Raw genomic sequence first — 19,004 nt, forward strand, 5'->3', positions numbered from 1 at the left:
AAATAGTGGAACTTCACTGCAGACCTCATTTATGACCTCAAAGAATCCACCTGTGCCATCTATGGTCACTGAAGGTTCACAAGAATGAGGAATTGTGCTTCATACGAAATAAGGAGAACCAGCTCAAACCTTCGCAGAATGGGGATCTGATAGTCTGGAACATCATATACGATATTTGAATCACTAGGTTGGAAACAGGAAGAGCTCCTACATCCCTGACACTGATGTTTCTTATGTTAACTCTGGCCATGGACGGTTGACAAGCTACAACCACGATGGCAACCCGGTAATGTAATGTCACATCAGCTCATCAGCTCATCGCTATCGAAGACAAAGAACTAGTGAAAGAAATATGTGACACTGTTAAGTAACCATCTGACATTTCCTGACGTTATACACAGGAAATAATACTGGATGTGCTCATTCTAAAAGGCACAAAACGTTTCGGAAAGTGTCATGGTATTTACGGTATGACAGAATTACCTCAGTTTTAATTTGATACCATATAGCTATTAGTTGGCATTTTGCAGTTATAATTCAGTTTGAGACGCTACTAGTGTACAACATTTCGAACATGAAAGTGAATTATTTTGAAGTCCCACTTAGATATTCAGCCAACCTAAAATTCTTTGTTAAGATTTAAATTTTCAATAGCCACTATTATATTCAGGAAATTCTAAGACACCAGGAAACTGTAGTCTCGGCGGTTTGGGAAAAATACACTATCATATGACCTGTATACGCAAACGGTGATGCTTTGTAAACCAAATGATGGTATAACAATAATTCTCTTTTGCATTTCTATATATTTTGTTGTTGTTTTTACTGATTGACAAGAGATTAGATAACTGATTACGATCAATAATAATTGTTGGGAAACATTTTTGCTGCATGAAGACAAATATGAAAAATTTGCTGAAAAATTACCATTTTTGAGCTTAAAATCTTATTGTTTCATTTCCTACGTACAAATTGCGACATATATTGGATGTTTTGGTCCTGATATGTACTTTTTGTTCTATTGTGGTCATTTTGATACCTCATTTGTCTACTTCAGTTGAAAAATGTCAATGTTATGAATATTTTTCATTTTTTTAGTGAAATTCGTGATGGCGGCCATATTGATGACGTCATAACCGGAACTTATATAATGTTAACATTGTTTTTTTTCTTGTTTTTGTTTAAACTGATTTATAAGTGGACAAAAATCTAATTAGAAATAATAGTTTGCGGTTGGAAAACGTTTTTGTTGCGTCAATCAAAATATGAAAAATTTACTAAAAAATTACCATTTTTGAGCTTAAAATCCTATTTTTTCACTTCCTGCGTAAAAATCACTACATATATTTGGTTATTTGGTCCTGATATGTTTTAAGTGTTCTATTTTGGTCATTTTGATGCCTCATTTGTCTACTTCGGTTGAGAAATGTCAATGTTATGACTATTTTTTATTTTGTAGTGAAATTTGAGATGGCGGCCATCTTGATGACGTCATAACCGGAAGTTCATCCCAACTTATGCAATGTTAACATTTTGATTTGTGATCAGTGGGTCATAAGGGTTAAGAAAAATATTGGTTCGGAGGTTTGGGGGGGGGGTGCATGTGGGACCCTCCTAGCCCATGGCCTATAAACCATTAATCTCTAACCCATTTTGGTGAATTTCTTTATGCAAATGTGAAGCCTGCATATAATTCTCTAGATTGAATTCACCAATTTTAGGACATATACATTTTTTAATTTTTTATGCATATAATAAAAGAGGGACTTTCTGCTTAATCTCACCCATGGCCATTCGGTCTTACTGTACACTGCTACCTATAAATTAGACTTAAGTTTGTGTATTTGAGTTCTTCAAATTGCATATGAAACTGAATGTTTGTTAAATTTTGCTGAAATCCATTTCTCGTGCTTTGTTTTCATTTTGTTTTGTCAGATATGCAAGAAAACACTACTCACACATTGTACATCCCTTTCAGTTTCTATATACAATGTGTCACTAATCAAGTAATCAGCAGTAAAGACGTTGTCCTGGTAGAGCAAGTCTATGTCCATCCTCGGGACACATTGTGCATGCTTTACCTGTTACTGATATAACATGTGATGAACAGAATGATATGGATGAATGCACATTGTTGTTACTTTTAACATAGGCTACCCACCCGGTTTATAAGTGATGAATGCTTTGTATAGTAGGGTTTTATTAACACAAAAGGAACTGTGTTTTTAAGCTAGAGATCAGCCTCAAACTGTACTATATGTGTAAGAGGGAACAGCACTCGGCTCTAACGAGCCTTGTTGCTGTACCCTCTCACACATATAGTACAGTTTTCGGCTTATCTCCTAAACATATAAACAAGATGTATTAATTTCAGCTCATAAAGATTGCGCGTAGATACTTCGAAGCAATTCATCCTCTATTTCCATTACGTTTGTACATGCAGATTATACTGTACGATGCCATTAGAGCTATGGATATTACAGGATTATTAACGATTTTCATAAAAAATATAGACAAATCATTGATAAAAAATAAACCTCTATATGTCGCCTATCATTATACGGGATATGTAAATACCCCGGCCTACGATGTTTCCCAGCCGGCTGCAAATAAATGAAAATATTTTCGTGATTGTCGGAGTGAAATTTCCGATTTGCAAACGTTTACTTTCAAGATGACTTAAGTTAGTGTTACTATGTGTGAAGAATGATATTTTATTGTATTATAGGCGCAATTATACACGAGAACTTTATTTATGCTACATGTATGTATTATTGACTGGATGTTAAGCTCCTGTACTCTGAGCTAGCAAAAGTGTAGCAAAATATTAAAACAACCCCATGTAACTGTTTAAGCTGCTGAAATAGTGATTTTTTTTATCTTAAACGTTAGCTGGTCTTTATCAAGAATCACGATTTTCACATGATCTTTGATAGAGACGATTCTCTAAAAAGGTGGAGGGGCGGAGACGGGTCGGTCCCCGTCTATCTGCGCCTGGTTGCATCAGTACACAGCAAAAAGTGCAACGCATGTTTTACATACGTTTGAAAAAACATGCGTTAAACGTATGTTTAAAACATGCGTTTTACGTACGTTTTGGACACCATGCGTAAAACGTACGTTTGAACAAAACATGCGTTAAACGTATGTTTAGCATATGTTTTACGTACATTTGTTTTCCACCACATTAAAACGGACGTCTGTTAAATAAACCCTACTAATTATATGTAAAACATTAGTTTTATCAATGTTATTGAAGACCTGCAGTGATTTTATTTTTCAAAAATATATTTCCATATGCAAATACATGTTTAATAGCCTCTATGGTTTTGGTTTCACGTTATCTATATATGTCTTCTACCAACTTATAGTGAACCTCATACTAGCCTCATGATAGAATAATGCAGTTTCAACATCGTTTGATGATACATGTAGGTATACAATTATATGTGCATCTACTGATTGTGAACAGAAGCAAAACGGCTAGTGTGGATTCCGTCTTTTTAAATTTTAATTTTAACAGTTTTGAAGACTAATTCTCTGAATACATATGATCAATATCAGCTGACCAGCGCTTCATGATGTACAATGTAGTAGGTCTACAGCTGTTATTTGATCATACTCGATACTCCAGGGGTTCCGATCACTTACGACCTATGTACAGATCGTAAGTGATCGAAACCCCTGGAGTATCGAGGATGCTTTTTGATCTACGAGATCATGAGTATATGCCCTAGAATTGTCATTATAAATGTAACTAAGGATTATACGTGTAACTTCATTATGCATATGCAAAGGAAAAAATGTATTTACATGTTACAATGTGCAAACAACATAAATTGATTTCTGGACTCACTGAGCCAGAATTTGAAAACAATTGAACATTGGGCACGACTTTAGTAAAGATTTAAGCCTTTATTAAAAATTGATGAAGAAAAAATAAAATTATCCTGAGATTATGAAATTTATCAATATGTAGTCACTCGTTTGTAAATACAACATACTATGTATGAAAAAATAACAGTCATTGGACAGGTCATTGAACCGATAATACAAATAAAATGGAATTAAACTTTACTTTTGAAAATGACAAATATATGTTGCACTTCAAAGACCATGTAAATGTACATAAAACATTTAAAAAGGTGGATTTTGTAATAGGATAAAACGTATGTATAACACATGTTTTGATACGTATTACGCATGTTTAACACACGTATTACATACGTTTCGTATGTACATTTTACATGCGTGGTCCTCAACATGCGTTTTACATGCGTTTTATAACGTACGTAAAACGTGTATGCACTTTTTCCTGTGTAATATGTGAAATAATATCAATATTACTGGTAGTTTAGTCTGATAAGAGGTGTATACCCTAACCATAATAGGAGACCTGACAAGGAAGTTGGGGTAAAGGGGGAAAACCCATTCAATATGTTTACTGGTGTGTGAAGTTGAGATGCACACAGGGAGACGCAAAACAAATCTCATCTGACTGTTCGTAAGCAATACCACCACTATCAGCCTCTGATGCACAACCTGTCACAAAGTAGCACAAAAGAGTGCGTGTTTGGATTGTGTGTAGCACATAATGTGGCTAAGGAATACAGTCGACGATACTTATATTTGATCAACATATTATGACAATTGCCCTGGAGAATACAGTACCATGCATGTCATTTGTTGACCGATACCCAATCAATCCCTACGTATTTCATGACAACATTTTAATATTTTGTCAACAATAATGAATACCCACACATGAATGATCAGCAGTGAAGTATCGTTTACCACGCAGACACAGAACATAGGTTATGTTACCAGCAGACGACATTACCCGAGTTAGTTATACAGTCTGTAACTGAGGGAGGCATTTCTAATCAACAATGCCATCTGAAATATACAAATTATGCAGCCTCCTAGCTTTTCTACAACTCTGTCTGCAGATAGCAGCCTTAGTAACTGAAAGATGGTTCATTGCTGGGAAAAGAGGTACAGGAATCGGACTATTCGAGATAAATTCAAAAGGCTATATCTTTGCGGGACCATCAACTGCAAGTATGTATACAAAGTCGTTATAGATAAGCCGGTACATCATTCAGAATAATGAAAACAGTTGGTGTTGATAATAACATGCTATTTTATAAATGTTTGTCAAAAGAAAACACCACTTGCAGTAAAATCAAGACCGAATTTGCTATATATAGGCTTAGTTCTCAATTAATTGATGTTGAATTGGTGTTCATTTTTAATAATTTGTCTTGAAATTGATACCATGCTTATTCATTTACCGAATAATAAATCTTCTATGATAGCCAAAAACTGCACTCAATCATCGATTGGAATCGCATTACTGATCCGAAGATAAGTGAAGTTAATCGGTTCGATTTTCTGTTCATAGTCATTTTACAGTTCAATTTTTAGACACTAAAATAATGTATAAACAATGGACACATTTTCATTACAATATTTTGTGAAAAGATGTTGAATGAACAATTTAAACACAGAATGAATTCTAAATTTTAGACAGGATTTTCTTTATTTACAATTGATCACCCGATTAATCGAGTATGCAATATGAAATCAATGATTGAATCGGTTGAGTCAATCTAGCAGTTAATCGATTATTGTCAATCATCAGTACACACAGTATTCGGAAACACACCGCCACTATTTGTTCTCTATCTTTTGTCATTTCAGTTTGTTTCTTTATCTACATGGCTTTAAGCCTTTTTGGGTGCCTGTGTAACGTAATATCCATCGTTTATTGTATCGTCGAAGTATTCTTATCTACTCGCAATCAAGACCGGTTCTTCGTCAAAGTGCAAGCTCTAATTTGGTTTTTGTCAGGTAATGCTTATTTTCTTATTATGTTTAGATATCTAGTATTATTCAATACCGATTAAAACAGGTCGTTATGTAATAAAGTACTGATTGCGGATGTACCATAAGCAAAATTAATTATTTTATATGTATTTTTGTGTTTACTAGACACATACAAGAACATGTATATACAAGATTGAATGTTTGTTATTATTTGTCGTTCATGCTTTGGCGGTGATGGAGCATCTTTAAAGATGTTAAGAGAGACGGATTCGAAATTTTGATATGTTTATCATTTCTAACAGTACATCACATCCAACCTATGCGTAGTAACCTTGACGATCAGGCGATGACGTTTTGTGTAAGATATCAAATATTTCTTTGTTTTCAGGTGTAATCGCGATATCTGTGTTAATTTGGATGTCTGAATCGGTAATTAGAGAAATCCATTGTGGAAGATCTTTTTATCTCGGTTGTGGTGCTGCCGCTGCCAATCTGTTTGCCGCCATCGTTTTCATTATCGTCATTGTCAACCGCGAAATTGAGGATGATACATCATGTCTAAACTCCGAAGGTCCCGAAGTAATGATGGGGCCCACAGGAAGTCGGACAACTGGTAATACCTCATACCCACTAAACGACATACCAGGACAGTCTTCTCTCCCTCTCAGTGGCTTATTCTGATACCATCCCACTAGAGGTTTCTGAAAACGCATCAAGAATGTACTTCCAAACCGCCATAAAGGAGTACCCTGAAACCTATACAGTGGAAACCCCTCAAAGGAATACGGTTACTAGAGGATGTCCTACTGAGGATAAACTACCACAGGATGATCCGTCCTTCAAGTACGACCAGGACCCAGGAAACGACTTTCTATCACAATATTGAAGGGATAGTCATGTGCCTGACATCAGTTCTAATATAAAATGGATACCAGAGAGTTGTCTATCCTGCTCTTCTGATATTTTAAGACTAGCTGTGGAAAATCTAAGCCTTGCATCGGTTAATCACGTAACAAGTGGTAGTGGTTAAGCCAATCCTGAAATGGTTATCTGAAAACTCTTAAAGATGAACACGAGGATATCTTAGAATTGATGGCAATTTCACGATAACGATTTGACAGTTGGACCTTAAGGCTTGCGGAATGATTAAGATAAATCAGGAAGCCATCAATCAATATACTGTGTGTGAATATGTGTCTTTTTCACTTATAATTTCTAGATTTACAGTTATGTTTAGCAATAGTTGGAATCGGAGATTATTGGGATAACTTTAAATACCCCAGAGTTATTCATGTTACTTCAGAAAAAAAGGGACTAAAATGATGTTTTCTATCAATACTTTAGGTATGTGGCAAGGGGACCCCTTGTGTTCACCTTTTGAACATATTTATTTTATTTTTGAATTACTTTTGTTAATAAAAGATAATTCATTCTTTCTTTTATAACCATTTATAATGACATTTACTAATTATTTTAACTACAATTTTTTTTTAAGCAGAACAATCCAAATTTTTAGCATGATAAAAATTTAGGATATTGGGTTTGCCCAAAATATTTGGCATGTTATCGATTTTGTCCACACTTTTAATCCGTTTTACAAACATGATAATGGTATAATCTTATTTCACATACTTTTTCAAAAAGGAAAATGAAATCCTGGAAAACATTTCTTAGGCTGAAATTCAGCTGGGAGAATTTTCTTCAAAATCAATATTTGCCCTATATTACCCAGGATTACCTTGTTTTCATCGTGTGGTCCTTCATAAAAACGTATCATGTTTGTATAATGTAACTTTTTCGTCATCCAGCGAAAAGTTTATATGGAATTTCGGAGTGTTTGTGGACAATGTGTTTGTTAGACATGGTTTGAATTGACCACGGTGACCACTACTCACGACGCCACCAGTCACACATACATACATGTATTAGTGAATAGCCCGGACAGTGATACATATTTACTTTTCTACAGGGCAATATGTCTATCTCGGGATCCTCAACCGGTGCTAAAACCAGAAATCAGAGTAGCAGACAGAGTGATGCTGGACTAGATCCACATTCCCAGAAGAAATCAACAGATGAGAAACTTGAGGAAATTCACAGTATGCTCTCCATGATGGTCACCAAAGACTTTATGGAAGCAAAGATTCAGGGCTTGAAACGTGCCATCAAGCAGGAGAATAAGGATATGATCGGAAGACTTGAGGGAGGTATCTATGATCTTGACAATGAGAAAGACTATCTGAAGGAACGAGTACGTTTTCTTGAAGAGCAGTTGGATACAATGGAGACCAGAAACAGTGAACTAGAGTCTAAGCAGAATTTTGTATCGGAGACTGTAAAAATTCCGGTAGAGTCCAGAGATATTGACATTGCCCACCGACTTTGGAGATACGGGATCAACAGGCCAAGACTGATTATTGTGAAATTCACCCACAGGACCAAAAAGGCAGCTATTTTACGCGCGCGACTGAACCTGAAAGGGACAGGGACTGCGATTTTCGAAGATCTTACCAGAGCTAATCAAGGGAAATTAAGTGAAGCTTACAAACTTAACTGTGTGCAGAATACATACAGTTTGTACGGAAAACTTTTTGCTGTTTTTAAAACGGGAAGAAACGAAGATTATCATATAACACCGTACTCTCGGAGGAGTATGTGTTAAACAATGCCAACTTTCATCTTAACAAATAAGTGTCGAAGTGTATTCCGTTAGTTCAGCATGTGACTTTAGATACCACATGTCTGGTGTCTAGCTGAACTCATTTCTTGAATAAGCCTTTTTGGCAAGTTGGATATTATGTGCACGAGTGTGTTTCGGTGTGAAATTCTCTGTGTGTTTGGATTATATGGAGTATAACTTCAAAACGTACATAAGTACATGTACTTTATAAGGTAAGCCCTGTCCACCATACTTGAACCCATTATATATGCTTTTTATCCTCTTTAAATAACACATATATATAATATATTTATTTATACACGATGTACTTGTGGTTTATCCACTTTTACTTCCCTGTCTGATATTGGCTTCTGTTTATACAATATTTACATATATATACATACTGGGATAAAGCTTTTTAAAACAAATATTAGCGCTTGTAACTGTTAAAGCGTCCATAAATAGTAAAGCGTCCCTGAGTAAGTTCGATCGCAATTTTCAGGTCCGGTATTCACGGGTGGTCCATATTATTAACTTACATTATATATAATAATAATAATAAAAATACTGTTAGAGGTATCTTCATAATTCCAATTGTTCTGAAATCAGAACAATTTTTTAAGTGTTCCAGCGAAATTAATGTAGTGTAACTTAATTACTTTTGGATAAATTCGACTTTATGTGTCCCTATTTCCCTGATGCAAATATTCACTTTTGCCATACTTGGAAGGTCTTTATCTCTACGGTGTTTATTCCCGTTGAAAACAAACGTTCTGATGCCCTTCGCGGGTTAAGTTCATTTAACGAATATAAAGTCAACAAAAGAAGCGGAACAATATCAAGAAACAATGCATTTTCGGCTTTAATATCGATATTAGTCGGGCACAAAACTCGATACCAGATAATAAGAATTTCCTGTAATAGTTGCAATAGGAAAATATTACGATGTCAGTAAATAAATGTTCAATTTCTTTCGTTTGATTCAGTTTCTAAATTTGATGACTTGATCCCGAACATTCCAGTGACGTCACTTTTAGTAGGATTGAATGAAACGGCAGTCAGTCCCGCCAAACTGTGACGTCACAATCACCGAAATGACGTCGCTTACATATTTCCCACGGTAGTAAAAAGGAGTACACACTCATAGTGAATGCATCTTTTCTTGATCATCAAAGAAGTGTTTCGCTTTGAGCGAAATCGTGTAAATAACAGACAATTTGCTTTCGTTTTGAATACCATCTTCTGTATGTATAATGAAAAAGTTGCAGGATAAACAGAATACACGGTCACTATCTTAAAATACAATTTTTATCTTGATGTCGACACGGAAAACCGAGATGACTCGGCAAAACCTCCTCACCTCATTTCATCGCACAAACGATAGCAGCGTCGATATTAATTGTAGCAAAATAAAAATGTCCAACGTTGGAAATATTGCAAGTACATTGATTATTTTCATAAACCAGTAATTAGAATAATCATTTATTTCATCTAGACTAAATAATTTGCAAATCCTATACACCGCCTGCAAGGAGACGTCCTTGGCCTATCGCTACCCACGGTGCTCTCTCGATCGTGGTCTTATATTATGTAACTTTTCATGGGATATTAAATCTTGATATATCTGTTTTCGACAGTTATATTTCTAGGAACATGTGTAAAACAAGCAGTCTCTAAATGCTATTCCGAGGCCGTAAAATGCAATCTTGGTCACCTCAGTCAAAACACAGGGGCACACAGAAACGTTTATAAGCAATTTGAAACGTATGTCATTTAAAAGTATTTGAGACCTTTTGATATGCACGTGTATATCATGACGTTTCAAGTGGCTGCCTGTATTTATTTGTGAAAAATGAAATATACATATATGTTATAAAATTCGGAGAGCTTTTTATTGTCATTATTGTTATATACACTGTGATATTTAAACGAAAACACATGTTTTACCTAAGAAGCCAATGATACATCTAATGTAAGTATCGGTTAGCTTGTAAGTATATATATTTTTAATAATTTTTTTCCGTATATATCAGCTTCATTTTATACTGCATTTTGTTTACAGTCAAGGTCGTCTACTAACTTATTTTAACGATTTGCTCATTTAAATATGTATATGCTTATATTGGCACTAATACAGTTGGACCTTTTCGCATTGCAAAAGTACAAGTATTACAGGCAAAAAATTAATCTTCATAGTACGAGTAACCTCCCTTGGAAGGTACTCCTTTACCAGAATCATATATAGATAGAGATTGGCAACTCCTCCATTTTTACGATCGGCAGATGTACCGCTGTATGTGCTTAGGGGTTTTAGATAAACTCTTATATAGTTGAATATAGAAGAATAACTTTTATATGTTGTAAAAGTTCAGTAATTTTCAGACGGTTTGAGTACGATTTTGGATAGAAAAAATAATATTTTAACTTATTTATTAATAAAACAAAACACACTTCCGGTTTTGAATGCCTGATTTTCGGAAAAAACAGGTAAAATGCTTATTTTCATGCTTTCAAAAATCATATTAAATATCATCAATCGGGAAAACTGATCACTAGAGTGTTTAAAGCATTTTAAGCGTTTTGTGATCGTATATCGTAGAACAAAAATGATAATTTTGATTTCAGGAAGTAACGGACATCAACAAGTAAAATCGAGAAAAGAAAATACTACGTTTCTCATGAGATGGCAGCTGTAATATGTGCGATTAAAATGTATGTTCTGTAGAATTATATGATGTACAAAACATAATTAAACAATAGCAAATCGCTTTACAACAGAAATCCAAATGTTAGGTAATTTATGTAATGTTTTATTATAATTTCAGCTGGATGTCTCATTGCTTCAGTAATTTGGATCTTCATATCGCTGGTGGCTGCTAATGATAAACTTTCGACCACGCGCTCGCTATCATCCATTTCGCTCTCTCCCGGGTACTCCTTCTATATAGGCTGTGTAATTGGTGCAGTCCTTTTCGTTTCTGCCATCGTTATTACAATTATTGCCAGACGTCTCCCTGTGGTCGAGGCACCAACCACTGGCATCGTGATCAGTGGACATTCTCAGGCAGTTGAAATGGGAAATGGACAGTCATCTGTAGGAGTTATCTCCCCACCAGCATACCATCACGTCTACTCGTTAAACACCAAAGCAGGACAAGTTTAAACCGCCACAGGAATGTACCCTACGTCCCCCTCCGGACTTCTGTTGAACAAAGAAGCCACTGAAGGGACAGCTGGAGTTTTAGGGTCAGTTGCCGTATGCGTATGTATGAATGCATTGGTGTGTAACATAAATGTACATGCATTGGGCTACCTACGAATCAAGTGTATCGTGGGGAATAAATAGGTTGCCGGGTGAAACACAGAGCCGATGTAAAGATATGATATTAACTGGTTAGACACCTCTAAGGTTATAGTTAAATTAAAAAACTTGTACCAGCCAATAGGAGCCGAACTTTGTTGTAAAAAAACAACACACAATTGACTCTGTAGCTAACTCAGACCAGTGGAAACCTGTATATGTGTGATTTATGATCTCATTTTGTCTAGTATATGTTTAACATGGCCCTGCAGGTAGGGCGTTAGAATTGTACCTGCTGCCCCTATTGCATGATCGTAAAAGGCGACTAAATTTAGGATCTTATCTTTTCTCTTCTTCCTAACTGACTTTATCTTTCCTAATGCCTCCCTTGGCACCGCCTCACTTTTGGCCTTGAGTTGAGCGCTCGCCCCTGTGAGGAAGGCTCTGGGTTCTGTCCCCTGGCCGAGACACACCAAAGTCTATACAAGTGGTAGTTTCTGCTCCTGCTTAGCGTTCAGCATACAGGGAGTGGGACGACTGGTTCGCCCGTTGTCAGTATAATGTGACCGGGTGGGGTGTGTTGCTTGGTGTCTTCGGCGGCATGCTTCAGTGATATAGCACTATAAAAAGGGCAACAGTTCCACTATACAAGAAGACACTACATGAATATACCGCAGTCTCCCGAAACACGCACCTCGCACAACACACACACAACACACCGCATGCATGGGAGGCCGTCCTTACATGACCATAGCTGTTAATAGGACGTTAATAAATCAAACAAACAAACAAACAAATATGTTTAACAATCCAGATAAAACATTTGGAATGATAATTCACCAAGTGTGTTTGAAGTATAGAATGGGTATAGAGCTTTCTATCAAGAATCTTACAGAGTTAAAAACTAGCCGAATGGAACCGGAAATTACTGTATTAATTGATTTCTTATTCTATTTGTTATTCGTGTATTGTTTATCTTTAATTCATCGTACATGTATTTGTGTTGTTGTGTCTTAATAAGTCACTGACTGTTTTAAATTAAATTCAATAAATGCAATAATTCAATAAAACTTTTCACATAACATTGCATTTTTTTACCTATTTTCACGAATTCTTTACATGTTTTACATAACTTTTTAACATAAATTTTGAACATATACATTTTTCATTACATTTCTATTTTCACATTTTACATATTTTGACATCTTTTTAACATAAACTTTTGAAAATATACATCTTTCATTACATTTCTATTTTCACATATTCTATACGCATTGTTACATATTTTCGCATATATTTTAGATAAAATTCTTCAACGCTATGTCAATTTAACTCAATACAGACTACCACAGGGTAACACCTGTCAAAAGATCTATCAGTGCAAGTGACTTCTGCTTGTTCTGGACAATAATACAACCTGAGAAATGTGTGGAACACAAAATTAGGAGTATTATCAGTCAAATGCGATATGTGTTTTCATCGTATGTTTTATAGAAATTTGTGAATTTCTGTAGCTAACATTGTTGTTATTGTTTGGTGGTAACATAAATTATCCCTACCAATGATAATACCAGGAAGTCGTAATGAAAAGGGAAACCCCCTTCATACCCCAAGCCTACGATTGGCCCGCGACATCTGTTTTTCCCAGGTATACAGAAGCAATATGCAGAAAGGAAAATATGTCAATTCTTATAGGAATTTGAATTTAGCTTACAATAATGAGTCATCGCACCTGTTCAGAAAGAAAATTGCTTATTATAGGTGAATAAAGCATGGAGTAAACGTTCACAATTTTTTTTTTGTTCAATATGAATTCAGAAAGTACGTAGAAAATGGAAAAAGATGATTGTGCATAAAGTATGTCACCTCATTGAAACGCACTACAGAAAACACCCGGGGGCATTTTCTTGGTCATTGACTAACATGGCCATAGATTAATTTTCAGTTAATTCCCCAAAATCCAAAAACAAAAATCACGATAATTCTCGCTTTCAAGCACTACATTGGTGATTTGCGAAAATACCCTCCGTTAATAAGTTCCAAACCGTTAATGGCGGTATTTTACACTCATTTATCATTTACACAGTATTTGAGCAATCAGCCAAAGTCATACATCAGAATACCATATATGGCCATCAGCCAAAGTCATACATCAGAACACCATATATTGCCACAATGACATTATTGTGCCACTTCATTGGTGCACAAGTGTTCGTCACATACACCAGAATATATCAAAGCTAATATATACTAAAGGTTTGATGAGATGTACGTTTTTTTACACAACTTGTTAAAAGGGAAAATAAAGAGAAATATTTATTAAGTTAGTTCATTTGATCCACGTCTTGTCTATTTCTTCATCAAAGTGCAGGCAATGATCTGGCTAGTGATCGGTAAATATCTATTTTCTGAAAATAATGAAATTTAAGTAGGAAAGAACAAGCCAGATTAAATGGTCCATGCATTAAACAGATCTATACATTGCAGATTCGACATTATTTTCTCGAGCAAAATGCAGCTTTTAGATCGCAGTAATGATAATAGTAAACTCAAACAAAACAATATAGAGGAATATTATCTTCTTTTTTCGCAAAATTTTGAATATCGTTAATTGGTGGAGGATCAGTAATGATAACCTAGAAATTGAAGCCGGTAGGACAAAAACTATACCTCGACAACATCGGTATGTAAATTTTGTAATATTGTAGAGGATGAAGTGAGTGTAGAGGATAAATCTCATTTCATCCTAAAGTGTTCAGTAAATTCTATTGAAAAAAGTTCTTATCTAAATACAAAATTAATTCTGACCATGAAAATTTAGTAAAGTAATCGCCATCTAATGAACAACAATTTCCGCAAGGTTAGGGTCTCTTCCTTAAAAAGTCGTTTGAACTGAGGAAAGCGGGCTTGTTGAATCAATAAGTTGTACTTGTTTTATTATCATCATATTATACATGCAATGTTTTCTTTGTAATTTATTGTCGATCCGTGTTTGTGGATGTAAAAATGCAAATAAAATTAATCATATTATGAAGAGATTAGGCGACTTTCAATCAAAATCAAAAGACGTCGGCATGTTCTATTTCATGTGTATGCTTACATCAACATATCATTATTGCATTTTTGCTATCAACGTTATTGAAGTTATTTAATGATGGCAAGAGAGAACGATTTGGGATTTTAATGTTTGATTTTTTATTATTGTGTACTATATATTAATGCCATTTTCACTTAATATATTATTCTATGATATATCATTACAGTATACCTTATTGATAATTATATATTACATTAATGACAGCTTTTCCTTGCTTATGCATATATGCTTTGCCTTCCGCATTTTTTGTTTACATTTTTACAGTTTATCTGAGTATGACTTTTATAACACTTGTTCAAAACTTCTTTACCTGACTGAGCTTACAATTACCGAAATGATATATAAATATTATCAATTACTTTTTCATAAAGTCTGACTGTATTGCATGGGTAGCCATGCAATACAGCCTCAGGCGACATGAGTGTATTGCCCTAGACCAGCCAGTATTACACCCGTAGGTATGAAAGAAAATTATCTCTCATCTGCAGTTAGTACAATGTATTTTGATAATATTTCCTTTGGTTTTGTTTTTATTTTTAATATGCATATTCATAAATTCTTATTTGGTTGGTCTTTTTAATTCACGTTATTCGTACGTTGTGTTAGGTGTGTTATCCTTGCGTCTGTGTGTAGATGTATATAATAATTTTAGTATATGCATGTTGTTCCGTCAGGTATAAAACCCGAAACTTGTTGAGTAAGAATGAAAATAATGCCACATTTTTTGGCAAAATTATTTAAAGGTTGGGTTGTAAAATCCGACCAGGCTCCGATTTTTTTTTCAAATTTTGCATTAAAGTTGTATGGTCTATGACTTGTTGTATTTTTGGCATAGAAAAGTATTTAAAGTGTGTTATACATATTTTTCTCCGCCTCTCTATGTTTTAAACTTTTGAAATTTACTGACATTTGTAAAATTCGTATTCGCAAAGTTATTAAACAATTAAATTGATGCTTTCATGGATCTGAAACATCATCTATAAGCATCAATATTCACACACTGTATGTTTTATGAGAGTAAGTGATGGCAACTTTAAAGGTCTAAGTACATAATTATTTTCTATGTGCTTTTAATCTATTTTGTATTTTTTAATAAATAAAGGGACTAAAATGATGTTTTCTATCAATACTCTGAGTATGTGGCAAGGGGACCCCTTGTGTTCACCTTTTGAACATATTTTTATTTTGAATTATTTTTTGTTAATAAAAGATAATTCATTCTTTTATACCCATTTATAATGACATCTACTAATTATTTTCACTACAAATTGATTTTTCAAGCAGAACAATCCAAATTTTTAGCATGATAAAAATTGAGGATATTGGGTTTGCTCAAAATATTTGGCATGTTATCGATTCTGTCCACACTTTTAATCCGTTTTAAAAACATGATAATGGTATAATCTTATATTACATACTTTTTAAAAAAGGAAATGAAATCCTGGAAAAACATTTCTTAGGCTGAAATTTAGCCAGGGGAATTTTCTTCAAAATCAATATTTGCCTTAGATGACTGTAAATGCAAAAATGATCATAGATACAGACTATAATAAAACAAAAATTAGTAATAGCTTTTGTAAACTAACATATACACTATAAAATAGTGTAGTTTCCCTAACAGTACAAAAAAGCCTAATAACTATTTATGCTATTGGATGAAACAAATAGTTTCTTTTTAATATGAGAAATCAATCAATTATTTGAAAGAAAGGTATTTTTGTCACCAACTCAAATTCAAAGATATACATTAAGATTATCCATCCCTCTTATGTAGATACAAACAATCTTAAATAGAATTAAAAATGACTACAAAGGAAAGTTACATCTGCTTTTCAAATAAAGATTACAATATTAATTTTGACTATTTTTTTTCACTAATTCAGGGAACCTTATGTTCGTTACAATAACATCAAAATACTTAAAACTGTCATATCTCATTCGATATACATCATAACTCATATTTACCAATGTACACTTATACACATGTATCTAAAGAACTCAACCAATCAGAAGCCACCGTTTTGTTTCCATGATAAAATATCTTTTTGAAAGTGACACCATGATATTAAACATACTTCATAACCCATATATATCAATTTTCACTTAGATCTGACAATATCTAAATTTCAACCTATCATAGGCCTCTGTTTTGTTTCCATGGCAACCAATATTTTAAAAGTGTGAAAACATGTTATTCAGCATACCTCGTAACCTATATATACCATTTTTCATTTAATTCTGACATTATTCAAATTTCAGCCAATCAGAGGCATCCGTTTTGTTACCATGGCAATCAATATATTTTCAAAGGTGTTACCATGATATATAACATCTAAAATTATTACTGTACACTAATTATCACTTACATCGGACTTTAGAATCATAAACTGGAAAAGTATAGCTAGGTATACTTGCAATCTCTATTTTCGAATCTCTCAAAAACTGTTTTTCCGGATTTTAATTCCGAATCAAATTTACGTATAGAGAGAATATGTCATGAGATTATTTTTAATGTCGGGTAAAATTGTAAAAAAAAACGTAATAGGGTGAAATGAGACGCTAAAGAGCAATTTTCGTTTTCGGTTGTTCCCAAAAGTGTAAACTTTTCATTTATTTCAAACAAAATTTCCCGTTAAATGATTTATGAATAAAAATGTAGAATATTCAACAAAGGCTAACGTATTTTGGCATATTGTGCAGGTAGTTTTAAGGAAAATGAATACGAAAAATTCCGGCGCTTTGGGACTTTTTAAAATCACAAAAAGAAAAAGTATTGTCATTCTAAAGGGACAAATAGTAGTTCTTTCGATATGCAAAGTTTCAAGAAGATTGGGCTGTGGGTAGTTTCAATGGGATTTTTAACATTAGCTTGAACACCACCTTTCAAAATCAATTAATCATTTTACTTTCAGTTTGTATCTTGTCACGATTTAAGTACAATGTGGCGCCTTTTGCAAACTTACTTATGGGGTATTACATTTACGGCCTAGATATGGTTACCAAGGGCGGATTCAGAAAAGGCTCCCATGATAGCCGCAGGCCAGCGCTTCGTGGCCAAAGGCCGAGACTAAGGGAGAGCACGAGAGGGGATCAGTTGCCGCCTTCTGGTAAGCGGGTATGTGGGTTTCCCCCAGAAATGTTGGTATTCTAGATGCTTTTATGTAGCATTTGGACACTTTTTATTGTTAAAAATCAACTATTTCTTAGCTAATAAAATGGATAATTAGGCATTAAAAATATGCTTATTCAGTTCTATCCAACAATGTTTAAAATTAATAACATAGATTATCTTTAAAATATTTTTCATTCGAAGCACATCGTGGATAAATTGAAGTTACAGAAATCTTGAATCGGGGGTTGGAGGGTCCTCCCCAAAATTTTTTGAAAATCAATATGCTTCTAGGTGACGAATACTGAAATCAATTATTTCTCACTTAAAAATGGATAGAATAGTCTTTTTTATGTTGGCAGTGTACAGTAGATTTGAAAAATTCAGCAAAATAAAGTGCAGGCTTTGATTATGTACACACAGCTTTTTAACCTTAAATAACATCGATATAAAAGTACAGTATACATTTTTTGAATCTACACAACATTTGTAATTGTTATGCAGAGTCCATTTTTGGACAGGTCTGCATTTTGTGGTTTTGTGAGCCTGTAAAAACCATGGTAACCAAATTTTTTTTTTAATGCAAAAATTGGGATTTTTAACCCAAAATTACACCCCCTCTAGGATGATTTTTTTTTCTTTAACATAGTTTAAAACCAAGCATCACTGCCGTGATAGCGGTACTGAGCCTATTTCGACATAGGTATATCATTAAAATTTTGAGCAATCTTACCTCGTACCCCGGCTATCATTTTCTGCTGCTATAGTATTGAGTTTTTCCATCTTAGACGCACATTCGGATACCCTCTAAACCATTAATCTCTAACCCATTTTGGTGAATTTCTTTATGCAAATGTGAAGCCTGCATATAATTCTCTAGATTGAATTCACCAATTTTAGGACATATACATTTTTTTATTTTTTTATGCATATAATAAAAGAGGGACTTTCTGCTTAATCTCACCCATGGCCATTCGGTCTTACTGTACACTGCTACCTATAAATTAGA

At 34.2% G+C, this 19,004-nt stretch overlaps 1 protein-coding gene and 1 long non-coding RNA gene across 3 annotated transcripts in view; both read left to right on the forward strand.

Annotated features, from left to right (window-relative positions):
- The first annotated feature begins 4,272 nt into the window (after positions 1 to 4,272).
- LOC138308330 (uncharacterized) lies at positions 4,273 to 6,844 on the forward strand. The gene is made up of 3 exons (XR_011206114.1): positions 4,273 to 5,061; positions 5,704 to 5,853; positions 6,218 to 6,844. It is a non-coding gene; the product is annotated as an uncharacterized lncRNA (long non-coding RNA).
- Positions 6,845 to 6,880: 36 nt separating this feature from the next.
- Positions 6,881 to 19,004, forward strand: part of LOC138308329 (uncharacterized) — a 78,494-nt gene continuing 66,370 nt past the window's right edge. The window contains exons 1-2 of one of the 2 annotated variants that reach the window (XM_069249323.1): positions 6,881 to 8,721; positions 11,314 to 17,993. In XM_069249323.1, the coding sequence (XP_069105424.1) occupies positions 7,805 to 8,491 (687 nt within the window). In that variant the 5' untranslated portion in view covers positions 6,881 to 7,804 and the 3' untranslated portion in view covers positions 8,492 to 8,721; positions 11,314 to 17,993. Of the gene's footprint in view, positions 8,722 to 11,313; positions 18,002 to 19,004 lie in introns of those variants that run through there. The other variant, XM_069249322.1, reaches the window with a different exon arrangement.

This window comes from Argopecten irradians, chromosome 14, assembly GCF_041381155.1.
Source record: "Argopecten irradians isolate NY chromosome 14, Ai_NY, whole genome shotgun sequence".
NCBI lineage: Eukaryota > Metazoa > Mollusca > Bivalvia > Pectinida > Pectinidae > Argopecten > Argopecten irradians.